The sequence below is a fragment of the Pungitius pungitius genome, chromosome 8 (genome assembly GCF_949316345.1).
Source record: "Pungitius pungitius chromosome 8, fPunPun2.1, whole genome shotgun sequence".
Lineage (NCBI taxonomy): Eukaryota > Metazoa > Chordata > Actinopteri > Perciformes > Gasterosteidae > Pungitius > Pungitius pungitius.
The window spans coordinates 10,400,646-10,420,489 of record NC_084907.1 but is presented as its reverse complement, the minus strand read 5'-3'; the positions used below and the strand labels follow the sequence as shown (position 1 = coordinate 10,420,489).

The window sequence follows — 19,844 nt, the reverse complement described above, 5'->3', positions numbered from 1 at the left end:
TAGTCTCAACTTAATTGCACCTCATTTTGCTTGTGCATTTAAAAGCTGCTACAAACAGCTTAAACTGTTTGTGTTGATAGTGGTGGTTCGTGTGAGGTAAGAGCAGGAAATCGGTGTATAGGCGGGGGAAAGGGGGCTCCTCTCCTCAGCAGATCTGTCCACTGGAGTCTGAACCTAACAGTGTTTCTTGTGGACCTTTTCTTCTGATGTGGCTCCTATAGAGAATCAGGATTAAAGAAGACAAATAAAACAAGTACTCACCATCATGTTGAAACATGGTAAATCCATTTAAAACACACATGGATGCTGTACGAGGACACAGCACCCCAGAGACGATCAATGGCTTGAAAAGGTTTGTGAGTTTCCTGGTTCGTTTGCACCATGCAGGCCTTTAGGATGCAAAGATTCCCTAGAACTGTGGAGATGTCAGACAAATATCACCAACAAGCTTTTTTCTCTCTCCACTGTTGCCACCTCTGATCTGAGGAGATATTAAAGAATGCACTGAACAAATCCCAAGTTGAGCAATGGCCGAGTGCCGCAAAGCCTTTTAAGATTGATCAAAGCAAAAACATGCTTGTGAAGGGGCCAAAGCTCGTGTTGAGTGGAGCAAATAGGAGGCGCTCAGAAAGAGAGCTCTTCACTGCAGCGTTATTCTCACGGCCTGCTGAGATTTGCCCAGAAAAAGTCTAAAACCAGGCTTACAACCATCTGTGGAATTTGAGATTATACTCCATTAAAAAATGAGGTTGCCTGTGTTATGTCTGCTTTCCATCACCAACGAATTCCCCCGAACAGACAAAAACCATCAGTGAATTTGTAAAAGCAACAAGTGGCCTCAAAAGTAAAATTGTAAGCTCAAACTTCTTCTGTCTAATGAATACATTACCTGTGATGTTTCATGCCTTGTAAGAGCCTTAGTCTTTTTTGCATCTAAAGCATGTGGGAGTGACATGTGATAATTCCCTGTGGGTTCATCCCATGTGGGCGTCCATTGTTAATATAACAAAGTATTGTTTACTTGTTGTCACGGTTTGGGTTCTTGTCTTGTTTTATTTTGTAGTTTCATGTCTTTCCCTGCCTTGTCCTGTCTTCCCCTGTGATTTCCTTCCGTGTCTGATTGTTTCCACCTGTGTCCAATCACCTGCACCTCCCTAAGCCCTGTGAGTCTCTTGTTGAGTCATTGCATGTTACAAGTGCTTTAGGTACGGTCGTCTTGTCTCGTCATGCCACGCCAAAGTGATTCATAGTATATGTTGTTGTTAAATCAGGTCCCTGCCCCTTCTCGTCTTTGTTTTATGGAGCGATTTGGAGTTTAGTTTTGTTGAATCTTGACTATTAAAGTTCTTTTTATTTGCTCGACTCCGCACCTGAGTCCTCCCTCCTTGCCCTCGTACCCCCACGTACTGACACTTGTTGAGGTAATGCTATCGTTGAGACACGCATTAACTATTATTATGAGAAATGAGTAGCCAGTAAAGCTGCCTTCACCGTTCTGTTTCTAAATAGAGTTTTGGTACAAACAACCACCGTTGAACAATTTGATGTAAGGTTTGGTCAACGAAGAAACTACGTCGTCAGCGTTTGGCCGTCAGGTTGGTGTGTAGAAACCCGCCAGTAACTGGTAGAGGACACATTGCGTCTCTGTCTCCGTTCCGCTCCTCATCTCTCTGTCTCCGGCTTTCCACTTTTCATATGTAGGCCATGTTTGGAAGGTAACCCCTCTGAGACATCACTGCAGTTCTCTGGTACGGTGCTTTGTCCTTGCCAACGCTGCTTCTTCTCTTCGCTCAACCAAAGCTGTCTCGGGCTCAACTGGTGAGGAGGGGCCATCTTTGCTTGTTGTGTTTGAAAACAGAAAGTACGACTTTGTGCCTGGAATGCCTTCAAGTTGTGCCAGGTCGCATGTACAGTTAATCAAATATCTCTAAAATCTATTAGGTGGATTTCCATTAAATGTTGGTACACGCATTCATAGTCACCAGAGGATGAATTACAATCGCTTTGAGACCTTTGACTTTCCATCCAGTGCTTTCATCAAGGACATCTGACATTTAGTGAATGCTGGCTGAACTGGAAGTGGTGTATACGCTTTGGAAAGCTGATTTTTATACTCATTACACATAGTCATTTAGAGTAATCCATTGTCATTGGTGCACTTTTAAGGGACAGTTATGGACCATAATGTCGGTATTTTTCTCTCACCTTTTAACATGGTGCCGCTTAGCCTCCCATTACATGGTGGTGCTCATTTCTAGACCACTGATATGAGTCATTTTGAAAAGCTGCATCTCAGCGGTAAACAGCCCGATGAAAGCCTTGCACAACATTGTGTTTGTATCTGGTCTTTCATGCCTCAGCAAGACCAATGTGATGAAAATACCTTGACACTGAGTAATCAGTTTGTCCCTGTGAGCCTTGGTATGACGATATAAAGTGTGTATAAAGGATTGATAACTCAGGAGAAAAATTGTCTCTTGGATTATGCTTGTTTGCTTTCATTCTAAAGTTAATGAAGAAATGGTAAATTTGTATGCACAAAGCATAAATGCTGCCTCCAGCCAGCCAACATTTAAAAAATAAAATCAGACCGCAGCTTCTGGCTTGGAAAAATGAAGCAAAGATGGAAGTGCCTTAAACTTTCTAATGTCCAGCAGAACGTGACTGTCAGAAAATGACTACTTTTCACTTGGCTTATTTTCTCAGTAAACATTATTATTAAGAGTATATGGTCTCAATCTCTAGTACCAAGTCTCATTTCATGAATTATGGTCCATTTAGAGTCAACTATACCATAACAAATTAGAATTATCAGGGCACTACTACAGCTGGTCAGGTAGTATTTTATCCTATTCACAGTGTCTTCGGTCACCTAAAAATATTTTGTGTGGCATCTGTTCAACCCCCTTGTGTTCACTTCTGGCCTAAATAAAACAAGATTGCTGGTGCCCAAAAGTCAATAGCAACAATTCAAAACAAACCAATGGGTGATTGGTCAGTGAGCAAAACGTGGTCACTTCATTTTTAAAGTGGTGTGGTGTGTGTCAGAGAGCGCCAATAAGCTGGTAGTGGCTTGTACGTCGTATGGAAGGAGTTCATTGCTATTCCGCCTCAGCGCCCGGAGATGGTTTTGTTTCGAAACACAAACGTGTGTATGTAGCTGGAGCCTTACCAAGATTTCCCAATGAATTTATGCAGGAATGGGGGCCATGCATACACATTCTTTTCTGACATGAGAAATACCTTCCTCTCTTATCCAGCCTACCCAGCACCCCAGATTCATTACACCAGTGAGGCTTTTTTAAATACCACTGAGCTCCAAAGTAAGGAAAAAAATGCGACTGAAGATAAGATACACAATTGTTCAGTTGGCTAAGAACTGTGGCACAGCAAGCTTGAGAAGGACACCAAACCACCCACGACGTAACGGCCAAGTGGAGAGGTGAAGGGCGCTGGAGACGCTCCCAGAGAGGGAGAAAACCAACTGGGAAGGATCCATTAGACAAGCTCCATTTATGCACAACACAACAAAAAGGGCCTTCCCTCCTCTTGTTCAGGACATCCTCCTATACTGACTTTCTCTCCCATCCAACACCAGTGACTGGAACCCTCAGATCACCAGCAATGCATGAATACATGGAAAACTAAAATGCTACGACATCTGTAGAGAGAGGCAAAACCCCCATGTTCTGTGTTGGAATGAACACCAGGGGTGGACGACTGGTTCCATTCATTCACCGCTGAGTAGTGTTGTGTTCAAATAATGAAGAAACATCAGACGGACGGGAGACATCTTTGAATAAACAGTTAAAATTAAAAGTATTTAATAAAGGAAAAGGTGTTGTGCTAAAAAGAACATCTCAGCTGAGGAGCCGTAACCAACAGGCCACAGGACAGTCTCTCGACCATCCCTAGACCATGTCTGTTGTTTACAACCAGCGAACTCGAGAACAATGGCTGCCTACAAGTATTTATACTTTATATCAGTTAAGGTGTTAAAGTCGGTGACCACGCCCCCTGGGAGTGGTCTCCTGGTGAGTTCAATGTCAATTTATTTTTTAATATCCTACAGTAGAGTGTCCACTAATGGTCAGGACGGGGACAGGTCAAAATGTGAAAGCAGTCACTCAACACTAATCAGAGCAAGCTTCTCTTCATCGGCTCTTCTAAAATGAAACAATAACTCTGTGCTTTCAGCAGCAACTTTTAAGACATGGAGGATTATACTATCTTATGCAATCATGTTCAGATGTCAGTTGCTCTCCTATCAGGGCAGTCAGCCAGAGTCCAGATGTGTGCTTTTTATTAATGACATTCTACACACCTGTTGTAGTTCACATATTCAACGGTACGGCAACGACTGACATCAAGTCCTACACGTCTCACATCTCAGTGTACGTCTTGGGCTGACCGTAGGGTGGCCGTTATGCTTCTACTGCACTGTGTGATCGTGTTAGCCTCGATTTGTTTAATAGAGAATATATATGTTTTTTAGAAGACCTCCCGGACAAGGGGCTGACGGCTGGGAATGAAATCCATGGACAAGTATCAGTGAGAGAATGGAGAGCGTGGCTGAAGGAGATGACTTTTTAATAGGTTGATAGCAGATGGCGGGTTAGCTTCTAAAGATCACAAAGCACTTATAACACTACGGACTTGGCTTGAGGAATGCATCTCCCACACAGATTCTGACAATTACCGGGCCAGGACTGGGATAGGCAGGATTGAAATACTGCATGAATCATGAGCTGCGTGGCTTGGAGCAGGTGAAACGGCTTGGCAGCAACCAGAGAAGAGAGAGGAGAAGCAACGCCTACAGACCAGAGACAGACAGACAGGCGAGAAAGAGAAAGTACAAGTCAGTGTTGACCCACCGCCGTTGGATGTTGTCTGTGTTGTGACGCTGCAGAACCAAAGTAGCCACTGTCTCAATGGGTGTTTGTATTTGTAGCAACATGGGCACATCTGGCCACTGAAGCGTAACAATATATTATCATATGCCCCCATGTTCTCTTCACTCACGTCCAAACTAAATGAGAACTAATACCACTGACTTTCTGATCACAAGACTTAAAAGCGTGGTTAAAAGGAGGATTTTATTATTAACTAAAAACCCATAAATAACTACAATTGTATTAAAAGTCCAGCTGGAACAAAGTGCTAAAAAAGATTAAGAATTCGACCAGCCACTGCTGCTGATCTGTCCTGCCCTTTCTTCTAGTTTCCAATCCGTTCCTGAGTGAGGTGTCCAGTCCGTCTCGTTCCTCTTGTTTTTTAGAAGAGGAGCGAGACGGTGATTTAATTGACATCTTTCAGGAATACATTGTGTCCTTTTTTTGTCAGAACATTGTTTGTCCCTTCAACAAGCACGTGGGATCAGGCTGAATGTCAACTGTCATCACGAAAAAAAGAAAACAAATAAATATAAATATTTCTCTACTGATCTGTGCTATAAATATGATTGATGTATGTTACCAGTCATTCCATGCATTTTTATAATAAAAGTGGCTGAATGTCCTGTTCAAACTGAGAGGAGACATGCGAGGTTTTTGCTAACTGATTTTGTGAAGAAGCAGCATCCGTTGCGTCCCTGCCAATATCCGACTGAGGACACGCCCTGTCCCAAAGGCACAGCCTGTTTGTGAGTAGTGGACATAGTTGTTGTGGCCAAAACCATCGGTTTGTGAACTGCTGTTTTTGACGCCTCAAGTTATGCGATTTTGACGCCGCAATCTTAAAATACTGTTGTCGGCATTTTGTTTTTCCCCACAACCAATGAACGGAAGTTAGCATATGCAGAATGTAGAAGACTGGCGTATCGCTTCTGTCAATCACAGTAGCCCTGCTCTAAATCATACTCTATTTGACACTAATTGGACCATAATTTAATAAATGATCTTGATGCTGTATAGAGGAAGTCTTGGGTGTGTATCAGTCTGCGTTTCCAGTCTTATTTCCAGTATTCTCATGCGCAGTGTCTGACGTTTGACTGGTACACTTTTATTTTGAAAGCTCCACGCAGGAAGTGGCTGAGCCGCGCGCTGGTGTTACCTCGCGCAGAAGAGGAGGTGAGCGGCAGAGCCGCGGAGCCGCAGCGCGGGATGGAGGATGCTTCCTAAGGAGGACTGAGCAGCCCAGCGGACACTTCTCCATCTTCTGATGCGTCCTGTGTGATGGCTCATGTGTCCTCGGCCCACGTGGGACTTTTCTTCGTCCTCGTGGTGACATCATCTTTGGCAAGCAGTGAGTAGGAGACGGTTTTATTCTGATCCCGACACTTTAATGATGTCACTCTATGAACAGATTGTATAATTACTATAATACAAGACTAAAGATATTGTCTGGATTTGGGATGTAACTAAAGTTCTAGTAACAAAAATGTGTCTTTACTGACTTAGTCCGACTTAGTCATGATATCCACATTACTGAGTATTGATAGTATAATTGTGTAAATTATTTTGTGAAATAAATACAGTCAACACAGTACATTATCAATATCGCGTTATTAAAACACAATTATTCATTTTTCATACAACGCCCCTTGGTTAATGCACAAGTAAAACTTTTATCAGACACTTGCACCAATCGATTAGATTAGATTCAACTTTATTGTCATTACACATGTATATGTGTAATATGCACATGTACATGTGTAACGACAATAAAGTTGAATCTAATTAACACTCGCGATGGCAGGATCTTAACTTACAAATACATTAATTAATTAATTGATAATATATTCATTATTGTCCTATCTTTTCACATGGCTATTAATCAGCAGGTCTCTCATCTAGCAAGGATGTGAGCCCCAGTAAGGCGGTGGAGCTGCTCCGGGCCGGCGGCATGGATGGAGCTCCGCCCTGCTCCACCTGCGACCTACAGGCCGGGAGGAGGCGCTCCAAGAGGTGCACGTGTTACACTTACAAGGACAAGGAGTGTGTGTACTACTGCCACCTGGACATCATCTGGATCAACACGCCAGAGTAAGACTCACCCTCAGTGGGCCTCACTTGTTTTGCATTCAATATTGCAATAACGTTGCCATGGTGATTTATAGGGACGCAATGCTGTTCATTGATTCACTGCATCACTAATTTAGCCTGCTTTACTGGGAAAAATATTATCATGTCATCATCTCTGACGTTTATATTTTCAAAAGTACAGCTCACTCCAGAATCAGGAATACGTTTTTATTGCCCTTTCAGTTATCAGGATTGTCTGGATTGTTTGGTCGTTAGTTGCCGAGTGTCGAGAGCGTCGGCCATCTACAATATAGTGTGATGTCATCGGCTGGTGATCCACAGACCTTCCGTGCAGTTTCCTGGGACTGTGGTTAACACTCTTCACAGCTGAGCTCCCAGATCATCTCCATAATGATCAAACATAAAACCTAACAATATTGCGCTTGATTTCGCTGGATGCGCACTGAAGTCCCTTAGAGCGTAAGTGGGGGGATGCCTGAGGACGCCTGCGTGCAGCAGCAAGGGAGCAGCACAGCATGGTTCTTTTGCTGCTGCACGCCTATGCAGAGCTCCCAGAGGGAAGACTTCACACACACAGGACGATCATTCAAAGCCGTACGTAGACTTCCTAACATAACACCAACGGAGACATGAGATCAAGGACTTAGTGCCTTGCTGTGTTAGGGCCACGTTTCATAGTATCTCGTAAATCTTATTTATTTTTCTTTCCTTTGTCGCCCGCGAGTTTCACCATGTGGGACGAATCAAGCTACAGGCAAAAGGTCTGTCCCCTGGTGTTGGTATATTGTTTGCTATAACTTCTGTTTTCACTCGGAAAATGAGCCTTTTTGTGTTATGAAATAGATATGCTGTTACAATGCAACCCCACCCCGGATTAAAAACATTGAGAATATATGAGCTGATTTACAGAGCAGAAATCTGAATATTGCACATAACCCAAGCAGATTATAGATGTCACATTTTGGGGTTTCCTTGTAAGTGAACTAGGAAGTTAACATCAAACTGGCTCCCATGACAAGTTCTTTCTTTGTTGGTAATACTTATAATAACAAATAACAAATAACACCTCTTTTATTATTAAAGGTGAAAAGCGAACGTTAGGCTATAAAGGAATTAAGCCACGGTCACATGACTTTACATCTCCACCAGTGAGCTGCAGGAGGACTGGCGTTTTAGTGAGGGCGTTTAATCGTCTCGTTTAAACACACGTTGGCTTTTTAAAGACCCCTGAAGGCCTCTAAATTCGCGAGGGGAATTAACTGAATGAATAAAAACAAACTGGACTAGGAGACGAGGTGCCGAAGCGTGCACTCACTGTCCTTCAGAACAACATAAAACCTGTCCAGGCTCACGGAGGGAACTTTCATTACCTTTGCATTCTTTCGAGGCCACCATGAGGTTAGGGCTGGAACAAATGGGCCATGTCAGTGCCCTAGCTGTTGACACTAGTCTGCCCTTGTCAGAGGCTTTTTTCGGCCAATTGGAAATCACTCAGTTCGGCAGCTCAGCTCTGATGCTGGAGAAGAGAGACGGAGGCGATGAAGGCTGGCCAACGAGTTCAGACAGGAGGTCACACGGAGAAAGGCATCACTACGATGCATGGATGTTTTGTTGTTCCATGTGACCATCGGGCTGGGTTTTTACCCATAGGTCTTCTGGTTTCCCAGTGCAGCAGTTTGAAGGACGGTCCCCTGGTATGGAGAGTTATTTCCTGTGGTTCGCGTAGGTCCTATTTGCTTGTTGTTTGACGGCCGGCCTGTGACGTAGATTGATGAGGACCGGGCCGCTGACCTCCACCTCAAGTTGAAAGTAAAGACGTATGGGGCAGATGCAGAAAAGCCTTCACAAGTGTAGCTCAGCAGCAGCTGCTGATCACAAAGCCCCGGGGTGAGTAGAGCGTCAGCATTCACCCTCACTGAATCTGTGGAATTAAGTTAAAACAACTGTGATCAGTTAAATAAAATAGGTTTTATATGTGCAGGTATATATATATATAAATATATACCACTGAATGACATCTAACTGTTACTCTTAAACAGATACTGGCTAAACAAAGCCAGATCCGTTTGGAACATTCCTCGAAAGCCTTTAATCTCCTGAAAGGGGAGAGAACCTTTTGCAATGCCTTCAAAAGGTCAAAAACACTTTGCAGGGCACACTGCATTCTTTAGCTCAACACCGGGACACACGTTGATACAACATGATCCAGCCTTTCTTGCTGTGCGCTTTTTCCTGTTTAGAATAATAAGGGAAGGTAGATAGGAAGATTCCAGCATTTAGAGAGATAGTACAACGGACATTATTGTCATCAGGGGTTGGCCACTACCAATGCTTTGAATTATAAGTAATTATAACGAGGTATTAACAGTAATTTGACTGACCAATCGCTACTGCAATTCTTAACATGTTTATGGTTATTACATTTCTGCCAGAAGAGATGGGAAAACAAGACTTTTTATCTTGAGGTAAAAATATGTGTAGCCTCTGAGTCGGGGATAGAACTTTTTCGTACGCTGTGGTGTCCCACATGTTTGTCGTAAATCAGGGGTCACGAGTAGACGAGACCCAGACGCCGGTGTACCCGCATCATGGAAATAAAACCAATTGATGGTTTAGCATTATTGACCTTTGACAAAGGGCTTCTGTTTTAACCGGTGCAATTACATGCATTTGTAAATCACTTGATGCTCCTCAGCCAGTCAAATATGTATTCTGATGACTTTCAGATACCGGGAGAGAGACGGAGTAGTTAGAGGATCAGTTCACATGGGGTTCTGCATGGAGAGAGACAGGGCCTTACACCAACAATGGAGACTTTTAGATGTTAATTCTTCCCAAACGCGGTTCAAAAGTACTTCAACGATTCGGGAGGATTACTAACATTAGTAAGGTGAGGTGGCACTGAAGAAGCAAACGTATTCTCTCATATCTGAACTAAAGGTACATAAAATAAAGCCTATATTAGAGCCCAACACGCTCAGAGATGAGGATAGTATAATGTTTTAGTTACATCACTTCACACTTCAATTCACTACAATTCAGGACAGTTCAGTGAGATTTATTTAGTTTGAGTTGAATTTGAAAGCTCTTTATTCACCAGCTGCTTTTGATATGGGACAAACATTCTTTTTATATTATGCCAGAACAAAGCAATGTGTCACAAAAAGAGGTCATGGAGGAAGAGAATTCGGGCTAACTCTTTAGCACCAGGTTTCCTCAAAGTAATGACCACACTCCCTGGGCCACTCATCACCCAGATGTGACCCGTAATACGCTTTGTACTGTTAAAAGACACTTTCAAACTGTCATCATACGACTGAACTCTTTGGGCCTGCTCTTCTTTGAAGGAAACTATAATGACAATTCTACCCGCGGAGACTTGTTGAAATTTGAACATTTTGAAAGTGCAATGTTATTTGTAGGATAGACCAGGGGCCAGGATGCCGAGATCAGGCATATTCCCCCTTTGGGGGTGCAGACACTGGTGGTAGAGAATAAGTTGCTCCACTCTTCTGATGTGCAAGGTTCTGCTGTAGATTGGAGATGTCAGGGCCGGTCGCCTTTGGTGCGCTTTTTAACGTTTGCCAGCACCAATGCAATTGGTTTACGGTAACGGCCCCCACGTCTGGTTGGCTGCTACTACCCGACCCCGCCCCTAATCAGCTGGCCACAGGGAGAGAGGAGGCCCTACGGAACGGCACGGCCTGCCCAGTCTTGCTAACTGAATTTTTGCCTAATCTTCATTTCAATCAGGAGAGACTTATTTGATAGTAACAATGGTTTATTACATATGCATCAACTATGACTTGTGCAACTTCTTTGGCGATTGGACTCCATCCTGAGAGACTATTCCCGAAGGTAGGGATACTGAGGTCCAATAGGCCCAATCCCCCTGGAGTCCAGACACTAGTGGTGGTGGTGAAAGAAAAAGCAGCAACTAGATGATGAACCAGGAACAACGCTGATGCCAACCTGAGGTGACTGGGGTGGAGGAGGGTCGCTTCAGCTGCACGCTGAAATGACAACTGACAGCCAACAGAGAGGAGAACACTTTTAAACGTTTGACAGCAACAACGTGATTGGCTCCAGAGAACAGTTGTAGAATCTGATTGGTTACTAAAATGTGCACGCCCTCAATCAGCTGATAGCGTAATTACATAGGAGGCAAAAGAGTCCGACTGGTTGTCTTCCTGACTGAACTTGCGCTTAAGCTACTTATAGTCTGGAGCCATGTCGCTGGTGCTTTCACTGACATCCTTGTGACCCAGATATGAAATGAGGACATGGATAATATTGGAAGGATGGCTGAAATCTAATGTTTCACCTCTGGTTTATGTTCCACTCGTTTCTACCGCTGAACGTGGCTAACGTCATGTGTGTCTGCACACGTGGTCGCCATGCCCCGCTTTGATATCTACTCTACCTCTGAGGATGATGTATCAGGGTTCTATGACTAGAGGCCTGGGTGCACCTGAACATCTTCCAACACCATCAAGGCTTGATTCCAAGGTTGCTGAAGAGAACCCCTGCTGAACTCCAGAGGTAGCAGGCGGGGCCACTTTGATGTTCAATTCATTTTTTTTTCCCTTCATGGCTCGCTTTTTTTTCATAACAATTTCCAGCCTTGTGGAGCAGAAACGGCGAGACTCGAGAGCAGGGTCAGCCTGAGTATCTCACCACACGCATGCTGCGAGAGAAGCAAAGCACATCTTTCCCATCGAACCAACCATTCCTTCCTGTGCTCAACGAGCTACCTGTGGAGTCTGGGAACGTGGCAGCACCCACAAATTCAATCGGGGGGAAGCATTGCAGCCCATTCGATAGGTACTTGTAGAGACACTGATTTCTTTGGAAGAGAAGAAAGGCAACAGTACGACTATAAGCCAGACTGTCCTGCAAGCATTTATAATGGTTTGCAGATGGACACTCTGGTCCAGCTTTGACCTACTCTACCTGCCATGGTTGTGTTATGTATAGTACTTTTGTTCTAAAATGAGGAATTGGTATCAAAATTGTTGGGTGCACATAAATAGTTATTTAAGGAAGGGGTGATAATCGTCTGAAAGTGTGACTTCTTGTGTGACTTCTTGTCTTCGATGTTGAAGTGTGGCAGGCGGTGTTTTAATACAGATAGTGTTTTATCATAATAAAAAGCAAAAACGTTGTAACAAACTGGACCTGAGATGCATATGTTGCACCATTAGTGGGCACAAAGTCAAAGCCGTTTTATTTATTTTACACAAGGGAAAACTGAGATCAATAAATCTGTTTAATAAGCTCAACAAACTGTCAAATCTATATTTTGCCTTTGTCAAAACCGTGATGAATGACAGCGGACTGCTCTTGTAACCCTCCCCTCCTGCAGCTGTCGCTTAGAGACAGTGCAGAATATACAAGATAAAGGGAAATATTCAAATTCAATCTAGGTCCGATGAGGAGACTGGGGAGTAGTTCACTTGTCTGTACAGACAAGAAATGTCCACCCCGAATTATGCTTAACACAACAGGTTTATTTAGAACACAATTAGGCAATCATTTCGGCAACAAATGGACGATTCCACACATCAAAAAGTGTCCAAGCTGGTAATATGCAAAATTAAAGAAGTTTCAAAGTCAAAGTCGCTTTATTTGTCAATTCCTGCATGTCAGGCATACAGGTAATCGAGAAAACGTTTCCCATTACCTGTATGCCTGACATGCAGGAAGAAAGATATAAAAGAAGTATTGTAAATGTCCTACCACCCCTCTGTGCACACCCAATGTCTGTTCCATTTCTGACTGGTTTTAATACAATAGACAACTTTACAAAATACAAAATATCATCAAGCATTCTTGCTAACACTGCTAACGGTAAAAGCATTGAACTTCACTCAACTCACCAGGATATCAAATGTTCAAAGTTCTTATCATCGTTCCCGAAACTGCAGTTGTTAAATGGCACATACTTCAACATTGAATTTAAAGTTGTTCATTTTTATTAATCATAGCTTTTCTGCTCACACCTACTTCACCAAAAAACAGTCAACGAAAAAAAAACAAAGATTGTCTATCAAGAGACAGATGATCACCTGAATTAATCTCTGTGCTTGGAATAACAAAGATTGACTATTAAGGAAAAGATTAACACATTTTTTCTGGTTAAACAGGGAAAATCTGACAACTTTTTTAATTTACATATGAACAGTAACATGTTTTCAAACCCTGGTTACACTCTCCTGACAGGAGTTTCTGACATCACCCCGACGACTTTTAGGGGTTTCCCTAATTTACATATCAAGCAACCCTCCAATAGTTAAGAATGCCTCACTTTGAGTTCAAATAATTTGGTTATCAGTCATGAGGGGCTGATACATCAACACACGTGTATGTGGACTAACGGAGGCGGTTTGGATGAGTTACATTCTTCATGTAGTTTGAAGTGTGTTTTATAACCAAAACAAAAACCCGATGGCAGTCAGTGTTATAGTGTTTTTTTTGCCCAGTGGGAAAGGGGCTTGAAATAATCAGCTAGATCTTCACCGACACATTGAGGTTTACTTGCAGCGTCCAACACGGATTACGAGTTCAAATAGTTTTCAAACTTTGAACTTGTACAAAGTACGTATTTTGATTCAAAACACACCTTTACAATTTTTACAATCCAACAGTGCTGGTAGAAACATTGTTGCAAAAGTTAGGCTAAATAGCTGTAGAAACTTCAGAATGGAACAATAAGAAACACGTTAGACCACACGTTCTTTTCTTTTGTTGTGCATTATTCAGAAATATGTTTACAATATTTTGTTCCCATCTTCCCTCCAACGATGGGGAACAAAACATTGTAAACAACTGTCAGTATAATGCAGTCCAGTATCCACGGTTGCGTTTATTTCTCTCCATTTGGGAGGTGGGTATGAACATTGCAAACAGCGTAGCGTGTGCAGGAGTCCTCATCTGTATGTGTCCTTCCTGCAGGCACACTGTCCCGTATGGAATGTCAGGTGACCTGGGTTCAGTGCGCGTGAGGCGTTCCACTGAGGCGGAGCGACGGAGGGGGCAGGTGAGCGCGCGCTGTGCATGCACACGGCGGAGCGACACTCACTGCAGCAGCTTCTGCATGGACAGGTAAATGATACATACACTGTATATGCAAGGGAATATATTATCTGTGACAGTGTGGTGGGGACAGTCTCTCTGGGTTTAGTGGGAACAGGAGTCTTTAATAATTTACCTATCCTCTCATCTGTGTGCAAAAATATAACCATAACCATAACTAAATAGAAGCACTTTTAAAATTGTATAAACATTTTAAAGTTATTATATAGTAGGAACTGCTTTTATTCGTGTTGGATTTTGGACAATGACCAAATCAGCAGCACATGGTCTCTTTTTTTCCAGGCCAAAGAGGCCGACCCCACCAGCGGCAGAATCAAACAAGACTTCGGCCTCTCTGCGGAGTCTCCCTGAAATGGACACATAAGTGACATGCTCATGACTTGAGTGTCATGTGCACAAGCCGCCCCTTATTACTCCTCGTCAGACTGACGGATACATAAGCGCCGTGCTGCTTGCACAGAGACAGAAAACAAAGGTCGCCAGCCCTCTGCCTCCACCTGTGTCTGCTCGGCAGGTGTGTTTTTCATTATTCTGTCCCAGCTGAGGAATGGCTCACATGGCACGCTTGGCTCAACCATGACTGACTGCCGGAGCTCCCGCGTGTCCAGGCTGGATGACGTGGAGGGCGCTGCCATGCGATCCCACCCCCTCAACCTGTAAAACCTTACATGCTCCACAAATTCCCCGTTTGTCGAATTTACTGAAACGTCCAATCTATTATCCTTTTTATTGGGTTCTTCAATTGATTTCAACAGTATCTCTTGACAGCCCCCTCTGTTATCCCTCCACTCGTGAGATTTATTAGAGGGAAAGGGACTTTTATTCAGCTGTATCCAAGTCATGTGAATAGGAAATATGTTTCAATATATAGGCTCTAAATTATATTTTCGTACAATAAAGATGAAGATGTCATACACAGAATTATATATATAATCATGCTAATCAACACTTTCACCTTATTTATCGTCTGTTTATTATGTTGGAAACTCTAACTTCTTACCCAATAAACCAACCATCTGCGCACTAATGGCCTTTATACACTTGGGGTTCAGCTGTGAATATTATTTAACTAAAGTTTTTCTTATTGAAAGGTACGATCTGGTGCGCTGTGCCTGGGAAATATTGTTTGCCTACATAAAATATGAATTGGAAGCAATTGTACAGTTCAAATTAATGAAAAGAACTAAAATACCACGTTAATTAATCTTCAGGCTGCTGTCTGTTCAGATCACAGCTGCTGCTGGTGGAGTTCTACACTCCAATCTGCCAAAAATCACCACGCTTTTTAAAGAAAAGACTTGGTAATCGGGCTTTGTTTCCGCTCTGAGTCAAATCGCTCTCAGCCTCGAGGCATTCATGTCACTCGTGCACAAAGGCAAGATGGCTAAAGTAGATAATGATGAGTGCTGAAAGAATCCCAAAATGCGCTTCAGGCTGCCCAACCTCCCTGTGTCGGATCAAGGCCTGGAGATGTTAAGTGGGACAGATAGAACAAATACAGAAGCAGTGGTTCGGTGTCTGATGAGCGAAGCATCATTGAGTTTCAGCCCGACAAAAGAAACAAAGAGATTTCTTGCTTCATGTGTGACATGCTCTGATGCACATCCTTTATTTCAAGATGGACGGGAGCTGGTGTTAATATTGACTATAGTATTGTTAATATTGAATATTTTTACAAATGTATTGTATAAAAATCTATATTTAATTTGTTGAAAACCCTTTTTATGCCTTTGTTTACTATTTTGGGGGGTGTGGTCAGGCTCACACCTGGGGTTGAAATGAAATTTAAAATGAAATTGTCCCCTTCTTAACATACTGAACCTGGAAAAATAATACCTATTCAAACACGTTTGATTTGTTAAATCAGAAGCGACGTTGACACTCTCGCTGAGTTGAAATAATGACAAACTGACAACCTGTCCAGAATGTTATTGTGCTTTTTGTAATACTACGTAAGCGGGAGAACACTAATGATCTGTGGTTTATATATTGTTGCAGCTCATGGGGTTACAAGATCAAACTATTGACACTATAGAAAAGATGAATGCTTTGAGTATTTTGGTGACTCCTTGGACATTTAAGTCACACATTGTGTATTAAAAACTGTCATGAGGAAGCATTGCATTAATACATAATAACTTTTATTCAAATAGCTTACAGTCATTATGGCATTCTGAGTGATGTTCAAAATATGACCCTGATTCTCTTCGTTTTCAGGGGCAAATACAGTTCGTAATTGCAGTAACTTGTTTCAAGTGATCATGTATCAAACAATTATGCAGATAAGATGCACTGATGATTCAGCAGCCTGCCGACTCTGAAGGAGATACAGGGCTTCAGGATATCTGCTCCATCACAGCCCCGCTGGGTGTGTGTGACTTAAGCTGTAGACAAGCTCAGTATCTGGATACATTATAACTGGTCCAAAACGTGTTCTTAAACGAATAAAAATACTTTGATCATCTTTTTTGGTGCAGTTGGTTTTGGCGGGAGAAACAGTTTTTTTCATGTGTGACGGCTGGAAAAAGCAATTGGGAGATTTTAGGTGGAAAAAAAAAGATTTAAACAGCTTATGCTGACCTGCCTGATTAAGTGGTAATCCAAAATATTTAATGGTCAAAGAAGCGGCTGTATAATGGTGGATGAACACATTTTATTTACTCCAAAATATTTAAAATGAAAGTAATATGTGTTGCTTCATCTTACTCCCTGCTTCATTTGTAGGCCGTTATTAAAAAATAGCTGCTTAAATGATAATTTATTAACGATCATTATTAAAATATAATTTTACAATAAATTATTATTATTAAAAAGGGTTCAACATTAACTTTAAAACTCAAACAGCAGGTCACAAGTGATTTTCCTTCTCTCGTTTCCCTTTTCTCTCCTCTGGAGAGATGATGGGACCTCTGTTTGACACCTTTCTGGATGCTGTCCTCATCTCAATGAGATCAGAGCTTAATGCAAGCCAGGCCGCGTTAGCGTGTGCTGGGGTTCATCCCAATCCAGTGCACGCCAAATACAATGTCTGAGCATCCAAAAGTTACCGTGCCTCAGCGGGATCGGATGAGACAAGATGCATGACCACGGCTACAGACCAATGTTTTGTAACGAACATGTTGGGATGTTCGGCAAAAGTGGGAATGGAACCCATTAATGTGGCGGACCCCTTTAATGAATTTGAGTTTGAACTGATCAACGCAGTAGTACACGTCTGGATTGTCACTGAAAAACACCGAAATCTAGTCTCTGACCAGCCAAGTTAGACCCCAAAAAATGTTTAAATATTCTCAGTTCATCATCAAGAAATATGGTTTAAGCATTCTGCGGTAGGCTGGATGTCAGATAACATTCATTCATTTTAATGATTGATCATGATTGGACAAAGATCCAACATGTTAGACGCCACTTAGATGCGCGGCTTGGACGATATCACCAATAGAAATACTTGCGTTTGCCTTTTTTTATGATAGGAAAATGCATTGGCATTGACGCAATGACATTTTTAAGTTCACTTCTATTGAGTGCATATAAGGACCACAGAGTCATCTGGTCATCATGATATTAGGGTTCACAAAGGAAATTGAATCGAAAACCTATGCTTTTTCAAATCCCACTAGATTAGAGCTTCTGTTTTCCCTCCATAACCAGAAACCTACATCGACAAAGAATTCATGCTTGTTTATGGAATTTCTAAAAGACGGACTGAAGAGCCGTTGGGAGCATTGGCAACATGACAACACACTTTACTGCGATGTTAATAATTCCTCCTCGGCTGAGGGGTATTTGAGAAGGAGGTCTCTTGTATACCGCAAATTCCACTTGCATTCTCTCTGTAGCGCCTCGCTGATTGTGGCTTCAGGTTGAATAATGTTAAGAAATGTTATTCGGTGGCTGACCACAATGTTATGAGATTACGGTTCCAAGACCAATTCTTCCAAGTAACGCCACATGATAAAATCTCATAACAACTGCAAATGTTTTCAAGTTGACCTCTTTGAGCTCTCCAGAATTTGACCTTTTTCCTTTAGGCGTTAACATTATAAGCCCCTCACCCCCCATTCATCCCAGGAGTTGTTCCTGTCCCAACACGTGTACTCATGGTGGTGAAGCGTTTTACCACAGCTAAAAAAACAACAACTCCCATCAGCAATTATTGTTTATTCTAATAACAAAAATAACAAAAACTAAGATGATTGCACGTTATGTCATGTAGGGAAGCAGTGATTGTATAAAGGGCAAAATTATCGCATGAATAAGATAAATATTTTACACCTGGGAACAGTGCAATTATAGGTTCATTTTGAACCAATTAACACCTGAACAATACTGAACTGAAGAGTACTATGGGACTATGATGCCTTTGAACAGCAACACCACCGCTTACCTAACAACGCAAAGAGATGGAGTTTTCCATGGAATTAAATGATGTGATTCCAGACGACAATCGCAAAGGATTCAAAAATGTTGACTTTAACATGACCTTAAAGGGTCCGTTTGCAGGACCAACTTAAAACCCATTTGCTCACTCCTCCCTCTGTGAGCGTGTTGGAGAGCTGCGGTGCTCGTGGGTTAACATAACAACGTCAACATGTGGAGGCATCCTGGGCTTACTGCTCAAACTCAGAGGTGTAACTGCAGCGGAGAAGCCTAAACGTCGCTGGTTTGAATTAACGTGTTACTGACAACTTTGCTGTGCCCGGTCCCAGTGCAGGCCCAGGCTGCTACGATACAGAGGATCATCACAGATTCATTTGGTTCCATCTGGTTTGCTTTGGCCAATCCGTTTTCCACTGTTTTTTCTGCAGGAAAGATTGAGTTTATATTATAGTTATTATATATATTGTGACACAAAGACTATAGGCATAGGGAAATAACCAGCTCTTTCCAACACAATTCAATGTTGCTCTGTTTCAATCTCAAATTTGTTAAGGTATTATTTGGGTGTTTTTCCTGCCTTTTTTAAAAGCAAATTCTAACAAAGGCTACTCTCAGTGAGGTGTTGGCTTTGGTGATGGTAGCATTTCTGTGTTGAGTGAAAGTGGCACAAATCCCTGCTTTAATTCTTTGTGTTGCTTTGAACCCTGGACAACCTGTAAGGTGAGGACCTCACAGGAGACCACGGCTCTTTGCACACGGCTTTCCAATTAAGTTACTCGCAAATCGGACCCAGCTGCGTGTCTGTAGAACACGAGCCTGTGGCTAGTGGAGATTGTGGCGCTAGAGATGAACCAAATGAAACTCAAGATACAGTCCTGCATTTAAAGTCTTCACCATACCTATTCTTAGAACGCCACTGGTCTACCGACTGCCATCATTTAGGCCTATGATCGCGTCGGTCAAGTTGATTATTCTATTGCATGGAAGGGCACTTCCAAATACAACCAAATGAGCCTTTATTAAGTTATAGCGTAGCATCAGCCTGCCTTGAAAGCGTGTGACAGCTAGCACGGCTCGGTTGTCAAACGGACTTCATATTTCCTCCACTGTCAGGCTGGTTCAGAGGATTTAGAGCTCTTCATGGTTAAACATTGCATTATAGTGATACTTGTTACCCCAAGAGGATGGAAGGAGATATAAGTTCCTACAATACTACATTTTTACAAAACAGGTAAAACAGAGACATTAGCAGAGTAGCTTAGCGTAATTTACTAACGTTAGCTTCTGCCTTTTCTTTTTAACGTAACAGCCAGCCCGGCCTTACAAAAAGCATTGTGTCTTCTTACCTCATCGCAAAGGGGATGAGTTGGTTTACTTTAACACTGT

The 19,844-nt window shown here is 42.4% G+C and overlaps 1 protein-coding gene across 3 annotated transcripts; it reads left to right on the top strand.

The window, feature by feature from the left end:
• The first annotated feature begins 1,161 nt into the window (after window positions 1-1,161).
• On the top strand, window positions 1,162-16,542 carry LOC119229531 (endothelin-3). Of its 3 annotated transcripts, none has more exons than XM_037489978.2 (5): window positions 1,162-1,818; window positions 6,013-6,243; window positions 6,782-6,983; window positions 13,938-14,087; window positions 14,361-16,542. In XM_037489978.2, the coding sequence occupies exons 2-5, from the start codon at window positions 6,174-6,176 to the stop codon at window positions 14,440-14,442; spliced, it is 504 nt and encodes a 167-aa protein (XP_037345875.2). In that variant the 5' UTR covers window positions 1,162-1,818; window positions 6,013-6,173; the 3' UTR covers window positions 14,443-16,542. The 3 variants fall into 3 exon arrangements, with proteins under 3 accessions (XP_037345875.2, XP_037345876.2, XP_037345874.2); XM_037489979.2 differs by having other exon boundaries at window positions 6,779-6,983; window positions 13,938-14,022; XM_037489977.2 differs by having other exon boundaries at window positions 6,779-6,983.
• Window positions 16,543-19,844: the final 3,302 nt, after the last annotated feature.